Source organism: Canis lupus, chromosome 8, assembly GCF_048164855.1.
Source record: "Canis lupus baileyi chromosome 8, mCanLup2.hap1, whole genome shotgun sequence".
In the NCBI taxonomy this organism is placed as follows: Eukaryota; Metazoa; Chordata; class Mammalia; order Carnivora; family Canidae; genus Canis; species Canis lupus.
The window spans coordinates 68113342-68127858 of NC_132845.1; the positions used below are offsets into that span (position 1 = coordinate 68113342).

Genomic DNA, 14517 nt, shown 5'->3' on the forward strand with positions numbered 1-14517 from the left:
GCCGGAAGGGGGCAGTGCGGGAGCTCCGCGCTCGAGGCTCGGGTCCCGCCCTCCCTCGTGCGCGCCCGCTGCGGAGCCTGGGCACGAGCCTGGCAGCGGCGGTGTTTCCGCGACGGGAGGGCGGTGCAGGGCTGCCCGGGCCTGGCCGCGGGGCACGACGGGATGCTGGCTGCCCTCGGGCCAACCATAGAGATGCGGAACTGGCTCCGGGAACGCCTAGAGCGGACGCGCGGAGTCCTGGCGAGCCGCAGCCGGAAGAGCCGAGCCGGGAGGCACTAACGGGTCTTTCCTTCCTTCGCGTCGGGGAGATGAGATTCGCGTCTGCCCCCGGCTCGGGGAGGCGTAAGTTCCGACGTCCTCGGAGAGCGGCAACCCGGGCGGGTTCTCTGGGCGTGCTGCAGCCCCGGGCCTGGAGGACCACAGGGATCTGTGCAGCTGGGCCTGGAGTGGGGACAGAGGAGGCGCTGGGCGGTTAAGCTCGCGCTCCCTGAAGTCCGTTCGTTTCAGTCAGCCTTGGTTCTCGGTGTCCAGCCCCAAGGGCTAGTTGAGCTCTTGGAAAGGCAGGATTTTCTACTGTGAAGCCCACATATTCTCCAGGTGTTGGAGGGGTCAGGTGAACTGAAGAGCCAGTATTCGGAGAGGCCCCCAGGAAAGGGAGTGTTTAGCCCCCTCGAGCTCGTGGGGAGATGGCTGTTTACCCCGCTTCAGCCTGATGTCCCTCTCTTTCCAAGCACAGGAGACAAACACCAGGTCAAAGAAGTTCATTCTTAGAGCATGGAACACGCTCACCTAGCGCAAATAGGGCTTCTAACACTTGTCAGGGTCAAGAATCTTGGGTTAGATGGTGTTACCCAGATAGAAGACTTCCCACCAGTTCGGTGGTTCAACTCGCAGTAGGTCTGTGTGTATGGGATGCTCTAAGCCAACTAGGGGTGACCTGCTGAGTGGATCTACCTAACATACTGGAAAGGAGCAGGTCTAGCTGCAGCCCCAGCTGCTGGAGCATTCTCGACCCTCCTACCTGAGGAGGTGAAGACCAGGGTGCCAGAACATAGCCTGGAGAGTGGAGCTGCACCTGTCCTAAGGAGGACATCACGAACAGTCTGATAGGACCAGGAAAGGAAATCAGTTGTTTCGGGTGGGAATGGTTAAGATTCCGAAGCATGGCTATAGCCTTTGTGATACCCAACGTGAAGAGTAAGCATTTTGCTCTCAAGAAACATCCATGGAGGCTTTCAACAAACAACATGCTTCCCTTTTTCAGAGAATTGTCTCTTTCCCTTCATAGGATTTTTTATTTTCCTCTTCTCACTCTATCCTTTTTCTTATGAATGAAATTTTTAAATTCTTCTTGTGTCTCAATATCAGATACTGCCTTTCCATAATATGCTCAGTAAGTAGTTACTGAATGTCCAGTTAAATGACTTAAAAAGGGGGTTCCTGTGATCTCTGTGTTGGGGTTTTTGACAAAAGTCCGACAGGATATCTACTTTTCGGGGTTTTTATACAACTAATAAATGCATATTCTTTGAAAATTGGAATACTGTATTTTTTATTTTTTTTATTTTTTAGTATTTATTCAAGTATAACCGACTTACAATGGTACATTAGTTTCAGGGCACAGCTTAGTGATTCAGCAATTCTGTACATTACTCAGCTCTCCCCACGAGAAGTGTAATCACCATCTGTCCCCGTACAAAGTTATTACAATAATACTGATTCTATGGAATACTGTAAGGAGAAGAATCTGAGTCTTAATATGGACTAAGCAGGAAGAAGTGGTCTCATCAGTTACTGATTTACTGATTTTTTACCATGAATGTAATGTAAGTGTGTATGTGTCTGTATGTCTGCCTATGTATTGAGTGGCAAACAATGTCCCATGACACCTTAAGGTCCTTATGGCTTCTATCCTGCCATACTTCTTTTTTTTTTTTTTTTTTCTATCCTGCCATACTTCTGAGATGAACTTCCTTCTTTACTGAAAATACTGAGGATTGCTAAGTCGCAGTTTTATTCATATGGAATTTCAAGGGACCCCAAATAGCCAAACAACCTTGAAAAAGAAGAACAAAGTAAGAGGATTCATACTTTCCAATTTCAAACCTTACTACAAAACTACAGCAATCAAAACATGTGATACTAGGGTAAGAGTAAAAATACAGATCAATGGAATAGAATTGAGAGTCCAGAAATAGTGCTATATATGGAAAAGCAACAGATTTTCAACAAGGATGCCAAAAATCATTATATAGAAGAAAAATGGGCTTTTCAACAAATGGTGAAGGGACAACTAGATACCCACATGCAAAAGAATGAATTGAACCTTTATACCATATATAAAAATTAATTCAAAATCAATCAGACCTAAATGTAAAGCTGAAACTATAAAACTTTTAGAAGGAAACATAGGTGTCAATCTTCACAGTCATGGATTAAGTATCAGTTTCTTAAACCTAACACCAAAATCAGAAGCAGCAAAAGAAAAACTTGAATTTCATCAAAATTAAAAACTTTTGGGACACCTGGGTGGCTCAGCAGTTGAGCAGCTGCCTTTGGCTCAGGGCATGGTCCCAGAATCCGGGACTGAGTCCCACACTGGGATCCTGCAGAGAGCCTGCTTCTCCCTCTGGCTTCTCTCTCTCTCGCTCTCGCTCTCTCGCTCTCTCTCTCGTCTCTCATGAATAAATAAAATCTTTAAAAATAATAAAACAAGAATGTATTCAGTTCTTTAAAAGAATTAAAAATTTTTGCATCAAAGGACATGATCAGTGAAGTGAAAGACAACCCACTGAATGGGTGAAAATATTTGGGAATCATAGTTAAGGACCTAGTATCCAGAATATGTAAAGAACTCAACAACAAACATACAAACAACCCAATTAAAAAATGGGCGAAAGATCTGAGTAGACATTTCTCTAAAGAAAATATACCAATAGTCAATAAGTACATGAAAAGATATTTAACATCATTAGGGAAATGTGAACCATACCACAATGAGCTAACACTTCACCCCACTAAGATGGCTACAATTTTTAAAAAGAAAGGAAAAAAAGAGAAGGAAGGAAAGAAAAAGGAAGAAGGTAGGAAGAGGATAACCAAGTATTGATGGGGATGTGGATAAATTGAAACCCATTTATACATCGCTGCTGGGAATGTAAATGGTGTAGCTGCTGTTGGAAAACAGTTTTGTAGTTCCTTAAAATGAGTAACCATATGCCCCAGCAATTCCACTCCTAGGTATTTACCCAAGAGAGTTGAAGACGTATATCCACACAAAAACTAGTATATGAATGTTCATAGCACCATTATTCATAATAGCCAACAAGTAGAAACAGTTCAGATGTCCATCAACCAAAAAATGGACCAAAATGTGTGGTAAGCCATACAATGAAATCATATTAAACCATAAACAGGAATGAAGTACTGATATGTGCTACAACACAGATACACTTCAAAAGCATGCTAAGTGAAAGAAGCCAGTCACAAAGACCACATATTCTATGATTGATTCCATTTATAGGAAAGGTCCAGAACAGGAAAATCTGTATACAAGAGGAAATAAATATACATATGGAGAGAAAGTATATCAGTGGTTGCTTATTTGGGGGGAAGGAGCATGGAAGTTTGGGGGTAAAAACTAAGAGTTGTAGGGTTTCTTTTCAAGTTGATGAAAAAGTCCTAAAATTGTATTAATAAATGCACAACTCTGTAACTACACTAAAAGCCATTGAATTGTAAACTTTAAGTGGATGGATTATATGACATATGAAACTGTATCTTAATAAAGCTATTTTAAAAGGTTATCAGGGGAATTCCAAATGACATGTTTTTTTCCATCCTTGGTTACTTGGCTGGACTCTGGTTACAGTAGATGAGGGATTCTTTATAAAATACTTGCATAGCAGAAAGAAAAATTATTAATTTTCTAGTTATTGATTTTTGGGGGGACCAAATGTATTTCCTTAGGAATGAGCCTTCCTGATTTGCCCAGGGATAATTTTGGGTTCAGAAGGAGAAAACAAAACCAGGTCATTGAGAATTTGAGAGCAAGGGAGATCTGAGGGGGAAGATGTTTCTACAGGAAGGTAAGAGGCTGGAACACCCTCAGACAGATGGGATGGAGAGGCTCAAGAAAAGAGAAGCTTGATATTTAGTTTTAAATTATCTGCTAAATCACACTGTGATATAAACCTCCCTTCCTTTTACCCCGAATCAGCAGCAAAACTCTACCATCTTTTCTGGGTGAAATGAGGGATATGAGTTTAAAAAGTAGAAATTTGGCTCTGGATGTGAGTTGCTGCTGGTCTGGAGACAAGAGGATAGTTTCTGTCCAGTGGAGAACAAGTATTGAGCAAAAGTCCGAGCTGGCAGTGGCCTCAAGTCGACATAAGCCTCTGAGTTCACAGTAATCTGCCTAAGGGATATGGCTGAGTGTTTGGATAAATTAAATCTGAATGTTCAAGGACATTGGGTTATATATGTGCAGAAGGCCAATCTGAATATGACAAATGCTGTGGGGCTGGCGACATCCATAGGTTACAGGCCTTTGAAGTTGGGGGGAGCAGAGAACATGGAACAACAGAGGAAGGGTAAGTAGAGTCACCATGACAGTGAAATCGTATTCAGCAACAGGAATGCCAAAAGCAGCAGTATTATTGTGCAGGACAGGGGAGAAGCACAGTTTTATGGAGGCTTCTGCTGGCTGACTCTGGAACCAAGCCCGTGAAAATTGTGCGGCTGACACCAGAAGGTTCTGGTAGGAAGGCATAAGCGAGAGTTGTCCCAGGAAATGCTTCAGGCAGCGTCGCCACTATGGCCCTTAGAGATGCTTCAACAGCCTCTAATTTGTCATGGAAGTAAATCCCCACTCACTGGATGTTCGGAAGAAGATCCAATCATAGGGTTCCCTTCAGAAGTGAGTCAGGTAGCTTCATAACTCTGTAAAGTAGAAAACCAAATGGGACCTGAGACTTTTTCTAAGTAGGAAGAGGACTAAGTGGAAAGGCAGGAGGTACAACAGACTGAGTACCCTGGTCCTGATTCATTGGAAGGAATTGTCAAACTGAGAGAGATGGGGATTGGGAGATGAAATGGGAGCAGTGGTCAGAAGACATCTGCCTAGAACCTGGTTTTCTGTTTTGCAACATGTGGGAGTTGTGCCTCCCAGAGGTAGAGGGACCTGCTGTGGGAGATCATCAGGACAAAGACATCAGAAGCAAGAAGAAGGAGGGACGCCAGTGCCTTCTCACCTGCTTCTTGGAACTGCTCTTTGGCTTCCACCGCTGGGAAGTTATCAGTTGGATCCTTGTGTTTTTTGGTACTCTCTGAAGTTGAAGAGTAGTTAGAAGGGGATTTGTGCTTCCAGGTCCTCCACCATTTCCCCAGGCCCAGGAGCACAAGCTCCACAAGAGTAAATAAGAGACAGAGCCCACTGACCCCAAACATGGTCTTTAGGAAGATGGTCTTCTCAAAGGGGCGGGACAAGTAACAGGTTATACTGCCAAGGCAAGGTTCTCGACGACATGCAAAGGAGCTAGGTATCTTGAACCCATACAGATGGTACTGCAACCCCAAGGCTGCTCCCTCAAGGACCAGCCGCACCCCCAGCTGTGCTACATAGGCCCAGAGCAGCCTGGGGCTTCCAGCCCCTGAGGCGTCTCTGCTCTTCTCCCCCTGGTGGATCAGGGTCTCCTCCTTCACCTTCCCTGATTCTTCCCACCGCCAGATCACATGATAGAGAATGAGACCCATGTAGAGGGTGCTGGGCACAGCCACCAAGATGACCTGAAAGGCCCAGAAGCGCAGTGGGGAGAAGGGGTGGAAGGCATCATAGCAGGTGGCCTTGCAGCCTGCCTGCTGAGTGTGACACACAAATTCACTCTGCTCATCACCATAGATCCCCGTCCCACTGGCAGCCAGCAGCACAAGACGGAATCCCAGGAGCACGGGAAGTAGGAGGTGCCCCACGGCAGTGGAATGCCTGCTGTCTTCAGCCAACAGCTGCCTCAGGAAACTGCCACGCATCCTGTTAGGGACCAGAGGACAATAATGAGTGTGGGTGTGTTGCTCCCTGTCCTTTAGGAGGAGGGCAAGACCACCTCTTTCCTGTTAATCCAAGGATAGATAAAGCAATCCTTCTTGCTCTTCTCCAAGGGTCTGGTTGATTTATTCCCGAGACTGATGGCTCCTAATTACAGATAATGGAGTCATCTATGTAAAATAGTGAGTGGATGTGGGTATGGCTCTCTCTCCTGCCCCCCTCTGTACAGTGTGGTAGAAGACTAAGGTCTATCTTTGTCTCTCTTTCCCTCCCTCCCTCTGTCCCTTTCCCAAAGGCTAGTCAGAGTCCAGAGCCCTCTGAAAACAGTCACTTCCCCAGCTGATGGCCACCTAGCCTGGTGCTACTACTGTCAGTGGCACCTGAACACGACCCCAGGGGAACATGCATTCTCTTGCCCTCTGCTTTTCTCTGCCACCATGCCTCAGCTGCTCACAGGTGTGTGGGTCTGGCCTTCACTCTCATCAAGGTAGTACACTGAGATGCGATTAGGGTAGGGGGCTCAATGTGGATCAAGTGAACAGAGTGAGTGTCAAGGCCCGCTTTAGTCTGGTGTTCCTTAGACCTAACCAGCTTTGGAAAAGGAGAACATTTTAAAGAAAACCAAGGGGATCCATGGGTGGCTCAGGGGTTTAGTGCCTGCCTTTGGCCCAGGATGTGATCCTGGAGTTCCGGGATCGAGTCCCACATCAGGTTCCTATGCCTGTGTCCCTGCCTCCCTCTCTCTCTCTCATGAATAAATAAGTAAAAAATCTTTAAAAAAAAAATTTAAAAAAAGAAAGAAAGAAGGAAAGAAGGAAAGAAAGAAGGAAGGAAAGAAAGAAAGAAAGAAAGAAAGAAAGAAAGAAAGAAAGAAAGAAAGAAAGAAAGGAAGAAAAAAGACCCAGAAGAGTCTACTAAGGGAATGCAATGAGGTATAAGGCTAAAGCCAGAGCTGTCTGGATAAAAATTTGAAATTCGGCCCTGCTTTGTCATTGTTCCTTGGGCTCATCTCTCCTGCATGGTGAGAGGTGACCATGGTCAGGAACAGGGTTCAGAAATCTGTCACTTCTCCAGACAGAATAGCACCCTGCTGCAGCCCTCATGCTCTTTATCTTTGTCACAACAGGGAGCCCTCCTCAATGCCCAGCCACTGTTTCTCACCATCCCTGTTCAGCCCAAACTCTTTTTTTTTCCCTTGAGGATAATTAAATTACTCTTTTGCTTCTAATTTTTTAGTGGGGCTTTTATTTATTTTTTTAAATATTTTATTTATTTATTCATGAGAGACACAGAGAGAGAGGCAGAGACACAGGCAGAGAGAGAAGCAGGCTCCCCATGGGGAGCCCGGCATGGGACCCAATCCCGGATCCCAGGATCACAACCTACGCCAAAGGCAGATGCTCAACCGCTGAGCCACCTAAGAGTCCTCTAATAATAACTGTTTAAAGGAATGTACAAGTAATGCTTTTTAGATCAGTTCACCACTTACTGTAATGTTTTGCTTTTTTAGTTTGTGCTTTTTACTTTTTACATATATTTGATCCTTTTAGTTGAAAATTATACCCTTAATTACAGTTTATTCATCTTTTTAAATGATTTCTTTTTCAAATTTTCAAGTTACTTTATAAGTTCAGTAGGGTGATGATTTTCAAATTTTCAAACCCAGCCAATATAATTTAATGACTTGGAGTTTTCCACAGTAATTAAATAATTATAGATTTAAGTACATAATTCTAATAACATTTTAAAATGTAAGTAAGCATCCTTTTAAATTACATTAGCCCTAAAAGCATTTGAATCTTTCTAAATAATAGTAAATTTTTAAGAAATAGTGGTAAATAAAATCAGCAATCTGTGGGACCCACATTAAAAAATGCCTATAATGTGATATCAAAATTAGGAAATGACATCTTTTTTCCATTAATCAGCCCAAACTCTTATACACTGGATCCCTTCAGTTTCAGAAGATCCTGAAAACCTTTTATTCCACAAGGAAAATAGAAACTCTTTGATGGGGAGCCACGCAGCCCCCCCTCATGTCATGCCACTTATTCCTGTCGGATATTAGAGAAGTGGCTCTCCACTTGCCCAAGTCCACTCTCCCTCCCAGACCTATGTCCTTGGCCCCCTGCCAGCTGCATCAAGGACTTATCCACCCTTGTTTCCTCTCTGCACTTGCTTAGGTGCCTCCCTTTCAACTCCAGTAATAGTAACAACCTGGATTTCTAAGTTTTTTACATGGCAGCAAATGAGACATGCCCTATTTTGCCTCATATCAGCTTCCCAATTATAATACCTAAAAAGACACACAAGGCAATTTAAATGGGTACTCATGTTATAAACTATAGCTGACCCTTGAACAGTGTGGGGGTTAGGGGACACTGACACCTACACAGTCAAAAATCTACATATAACTTTTGGCTCCTCCCCAAAACTTAACTACTTAAGCCTTCTGTTGAGCAAAAGTCTTGCCAACAACATAGTCAATTAACACATTTTGTATGTTATGAGTATTATATACTGTATTCTTCCAGTAAAAGTAAGCTACAGAAAAAAATATGTTACTGAGAAAATCATAAGGAAGAGAAAATATGTTCACACTAGTTTATGTATATTGAAAAAAAAACATCTATAGGCTGGAAGGCAGGGATAGGAGCAGGTGCAGCTACTGGCCTGGCCTGGCTCCAGGATAGTGATGTTCCACAGCCTGATGACCCCAACTCAATGGACGCAGCTTCCAGGTGGATCCTCAGGCAAGGACAGCTGTCCAGCAGCACAGCACAGCTGCCCCATCTGCCTGGACGTGCACCACCAGCCTGAAGCCATTGACAGCTGCAGCCACTCATGAGTTGCCCACCTCCAGGAAGCTACCTTGAGGAGGGGTCGATGCCCAGCAGGGAGAAGCCTAGGTGCACAGCTGCCCTGGGGCAGCACCAAACCCTAGGTGTTCGACCTGACCACCCCAACAGCACACGGGATGACCTACAGCCCTGCCAACGTCCTTAGCAATTCCTCCCTGGGGAACTTAAGGCTCAACTCCTGCCCTAGTAGCCTTCCATTCCATCCCATGAAGTGTAGTGGGCAGTTGTAAATAAATGCCTTTATTGTGGCTTTTGCTGTCAACTCCTTAAAAAAAAAAAAATCTGCTGGGGCATCTTGCGGGCTAGGAGCATGCCATTCTTGATCTCAGGGTCACGAGTTTGAGCCCCACATTGAGCATAGAGATTACTTTAAAAAATACATATGTAAGTGTACCAGCAGGGTTCAAATTTGTGTTATTCAAGTGTGACGTATATAGATAAGAACAGGCCATTACGCCAGAGTTTAGGCAGCATGAACACTTCTGTGCAGTCAGAACAGATAGAATGAGTTGCTTCCAAGCGACTGTTATAAGGGGCTTAATTGACCAGAGAACCATATCATTATCCACGAGCTGTGAGAAACCGTATTTGGAGCCACTAGCAATCAGAGTCAGAACCTCTTCTACCTGCCACTCAGTCCCTATGTTTCTATCTCTGTCACAGACTGTGAAGACTCAGAGTAAATCAGGCCACTGAAGATTCTTCTCCATAAAACTGAGTTGAGATTTTTAGAGGAAATCTACTTTCAGTCCTTAGAAAGATGCAATATCATGGCCTCATGATTAAAGATGGCAGACTGAAGATAGAGATTTACCCCCTCTAATTCCCAAGACTCCGAGAAAATGAGAGTAGATGGATCGTTAAGTATTTAAACCCACTACAAAGGAGGAGAAAGATCACCAGTGGCACAACAAAAATCCACTTTGAAGGCAAATCAGATTGTGGTGCTGGCAAGCACACTGGGTAATTCTTCCAGAATGCAGAGGAAGAAAAATGAGTCATTGAAAATCTGTTTCCTAATTTGAAAATCAAGACCACAACAAAGCAAAATCACTAGCTTGCTTATTGATGAGAAAACACTTAGTGGAGTGCCTGGGGGAAAAAAAGAAGTTGCTCTGTAAATGTTCAACCAAGTTTTGATTTGGAGGGATACTGAGTCCCACAGAGAACCAGAAGGAAGATCAGCTTCCACGGCTGGCCGTGGGTCTCAGCCTTGGCAACAGTGATATCTGGAGCCTGATCATTTTATTTAGGGTAGGGAATGCTGGCATGTGTGTTTTGAGATGTTTAGCAGCATTCCTGGCCTTGGCCCACTAGATGCCAGTAGCACACTTCTCCCCAAATGTCCAACCCCCAAATGTCTCCAGACACTGCTAAATGTCCCCTGGGGTCAGATGCTCCCGGGTTGAGAACTACCACCTTTGGAGGACACTGACCATTACCACTTCAGCTCTGTAAAGCAAGACATCTGTAGTGGAGCATCTCGGAGGGGTTTTATTTAGTGACCAGCCCATTTCCAGGCTGCTTGCACATCGTCATTCAACAAGCCCCATCTATGAGGAAGCCTGCAGCCTCTCCCTGTCTTATGTGAGGCTGTGGGGTCCTTGCACTTCAGGGAGGCAGAAGGCTCTGGGGGCTTCTGCCCTGGTTCTCCTGTAGCATTGCCAAACTAAAAGCTAACTTGGTAAATTCTCAAGTCTGGCTCTCAGCCTCACCACATTTCAAAGTACAGGCCCAACATGCTCTAAGCACATCTCCAGCACATTCCCAGCAGACCTGGAATTTAACACAGAGCAGGCTTGGCATATTCTGATGTTGGGAATTTTAGTAATTCTTGGAGGCCCTATCCCTGGTTCTTCTCTCTTTCTCTCTCTCCTGTGCCCACTCCAGACCTGTAGCCAGACACCCAATGTCCTCTGAGAGGCTCTAGGAACTGAACTGGGGTCTCCAGAGCTTTGGAGATTTGGGAGAGAGAGAACAGAAAAAGCAGGACAAAAGGATTTGCCCAAGAACCCCATGGCTTGGAGCTTCCATATCTAATTCTGAGCACTCTTCTGACCCTCTGCACTGTGGCTGTTACCACCAAAAACTAATCCTGGGACCTCCTGGAAAGTTCACACAAAACTGCTCCATCTCCCAAAGTCTAGAGACCAAAGGCAATTTCTATAAAAACCAGGGCCTAAATACAGGCCTTCCTCCTCCCTCATCTCCTGCATTCTTGGGAGCTTGTAGTCTCCCCCATTTGTTCTAGCCATCCCCAGCCCTCTGGTCTCCCTCATTCCCCTCCTACAGACACATCTACAGCTTTGCTCATGAGCCCAGAGCCCCCAAGTTAGAGTGGGACTAAGGGAGCTTAGGGCTCAGCATTGTTTTCAAAGTTCAGCTCAAGGGACACCATTCTGTTTCTAGAAGTGGAGAAATAGTTCAAAAATAAATCTTTTGGGAAGGAGTTGGCAGTATTTGAGCCCTGTCAAGATTTTTTTAACAATAAATATATTTTTTATTGGTGTTCAATTTGCCAACATACAGAATAACACCCAGTGCTCATCCCATCAAGTGCCCCCCTCAGTGCCCGTCACCCATTCACCCCCACCCCCCGCCCTCCTCCCCTTCCACCACCCCTAGTTCATTTCCCAGAGTTAGGAGTCTTTATGTTCTGTCTCCCTTTCTGATATTTCCTACCCATTTCTTCTCCCTTCCCTTCTATTCCCTTTCACTATTATTTATATTCCCCAAATGAATGAGAACATATAATGTTTGTCCTTCTCCGATGGACTTATTTCACTCAGCATAATGATTTTACTTAATGAAGCAATACCCGTGAACTCAAGATTTGGGGGAGGGTGGAAAGCCCAGAATGTGAGGGGATTTTCAAATATGTAAATAGATTTTTAAAAATTCCATCATGATTTTGGTAAGAATGTTTCTAAGCATTTCTGTTCTTTGGAAGAAAAAATTCAGGATCCCCTTGGTTTCAGAAACCCTCCCAGCCAATTAAGGCATGAGGGAGGGACGTGCACCAAGGGCAGTGCTGGACCCGGCTCACTGCTCCTGTGTTGCCCCATCTGGCCTGGAAAACGTTCTAGATTCTTGCACCCAAAATACGACCCCTGGATGCACAGGCATCACCAGGATTGCAGAATCTCAGGCTGCATCCCAGGCTTAGCAAATCAAATCTGAATTGTACTAATACCGCCCCAGGTCCCTGGTATATGCATGAGTTAGAGAAACCCAGTCTAGCACCCAGGCAGCCCCCACCCCCACTGCCCCCAGGCCCCTGCGCCAGCCCAGTTGCTCTCTGCCCAGCACTCACCTGGCAGCACTGAGCAAGAGCACCAACAGCGGAGAAAAGAGGCCAGGCAAAGTCCTCAGGCTGGAGCCAGCAGGGTCCCAGCTCTCCCCCAGGCCCTGCCTCCTGCCACCACCCACGTCTTCCCCCTCCCCTCTTCATTCCTGGCAGCCTTAGTGAAGAGTAACAGAACGGGCAGCTGGAGGAGCCGGCAGCCCTGCTATTGAAGAATGGGCTCTGGAGAATAGCCTTCTGTTGTTGGGGGTGAGGGGTACCTCTCTTAAGTGCGCTGAAACAGGGATTTTGGAAACCATCTGAAAGGAGAGCAGTGGCCTCTGCATGTTGGGGGTTGGGGAGAGTCAGTACACAGGCAACAACAGATAAAATTTCTTTAAGTTTAAATCTCTATGAAGCCCTCCACTGTCCCCCACTTTGGCCAAAGTACCCAAAGCACAAGTTTATACACAAAAGAATGTGCATGTGAGTGTGTGTGTGTGTGTGTGTGTGTGTGTGTGTGTGTGTGTGTCTGGGTAAAACTGCTTGATGGGCCTCTGCTCCATGTCCCTCAGGAACTCAGGGAGCCAAAGCCCCTCTCCACCAGGCCCAGTGAGACCTGTGACACCTGCCTGACAACCCATTCCCGGCCCCATTGCTAGAGCAGGAGCTCCTTCAGAGGAAGGAAGGGGCAAGGCTGGGTCAGCAGGTGGTGGGTGAGAGAGTAACTAACTCATTGCCACAGAGTCTTGACCAGAGCTAACCCTGCACTCTCCATGGAAGAGAGTTCCAGATGCTGCCCCTGTGGGCCTTTGGGGCATTGTTCAACCATCTTCTAGATGGTCCCTCTCTCTAGGTTTGAGATGCAGGAGGCAGCACCCTCACCCCTTACCCTTGAGGAGAACTAACAGCATATCTCTTTCCAAAGATATCCTCTCTCTAATTTCCAACAATTTTTGCCATAGCATATGACTCTGATGTGGGCATGGGGCTTAAGAATGGCATAACCATTATTTCTTTATTTGGGGCTTTTTTTGTTATTTGAAATATTTCATCTCAGACTAGCAAGTCACTTCAGAGTGTCATACATGTTGTATTTTCTAAAACATTACATCTTGAAATCCCAAATTTTCCAATTTAATATCCCATTACACTAACATTTATTCAGTACTTAATAAATAAATGATGAATATTCTAAGTGCTAGATGGCTAGTAATTTACTTATCCCCCATGACAACCTCATGACGTAAGTCTATTATGATCCTCTTTTACAGAAAAGAGAGATAAAGAACAGAGACGTTACATAACTTATTCAAGGTTAACCAGCTAGTGAGTTGGAGAATTTGGGATTTGAAAAGGCAGTCTAGCTGCAGATGGCAAACTCTTAAACACTACAACATGGCCAGCTTCCCTGTTATTCAAATTAGCATCTTTGAAAGAGCTTCTGATTGTAGACCCATTGTTATTTTGTACCATCAAGAAAATTAAAATCCTCTGCTTGCATGTTCTACACCTCAATGACTAACTTCACCATCTGCCCCGGACCCCAATCAAAAACTTGGGCATCATCACTGACAGCCTCTCCTTCATTGACCACATCTTCTCAACTGACTGGTGGTACTGATTCTGTCCCTTAAATTAAGATGGTGTTGTAGTTCAAGAATGAATTACTGTAACACCATCCTAGTGTCCCCACTCCTAGATTTGTTTTCCTCTAATTCATTCTGTGCATTGCAAACAGAATATTTAACTCAATTCTTATTTAAATTTACCAACATTTACAGTTTCTTTGCTCAGTGTTGCTTCTTGAATCTCATACTTTCCATCTGGGTTACATTTTCCTTTCTTCCTTTTTTAAACCATCTTAATCATTTTACGTGTGAAGTTCAGTAATGTTATATGTACTCATGTTGCTGTGCAACAGATCTCTGGAACTCTTTCATCTTGCAAAACTGAAACCTTGTACCCATTTCTTCCTCCCCTCTGCCCCTGGTGACACCACTGTACCTTCTGTTACCACGAATTCGATTGCTTTAGATACCTTATGTCGGTAGAATCATACAGCATCTGTCTTTATGTGACTGGCTTAGTTTAATGCCTTCAGGATTCATCCAGATTGTAGTTATCCATCAGAACTTTATTCTTTTTTGAAAGGTCAGGTAATATTCATTGTGTGTATGAATGTATATATCAAATTCTGTTCATTCATTCATCCACTGATGGACATGTAGATTGCTTTCACCTCTTGACTATTGTAAATAGTGCTTCTGTGAACATGGGTATTCCAAATTTTCTTCTTCTGGAAACACAACCTTCTGTAGTATTTCCAC

At 44.6% G+C, this 14517-nt stretch overlaps 1 protein-coding gene across 1 annotated transcript; it reads right to left on the minus strand.

Moving 5' to 3' along the window:
- Positions 1 to 1535: 1535 nt before the first annotated feature.
- On the minus strand, positions 1536 to 12316 carry GJC3 (gap junction protein gamma 3). Its single transcript, XM_072837139.1, has 3 exons — positions 12218 to 12316; positions 5253 to 6028; positions 1536 to 4941 (listed from the first exon to the last, which is right to left on the minus strand). The coding sequence occupies exons 2-3, from the start codon at positions 6025 to 6027 to the stop codon at positions 4934 to 4936; spliced, it is 783 nt and encodes a 260-aa protein (XP_072693240.1). The 5' UTR covers position 6028; positions 12218 to 12316; the 3' UTR covers positions 1536 to 4933.
- Between the last annotated feature and the right edge of the window lie 2201 nt (positions 12317 to 14517).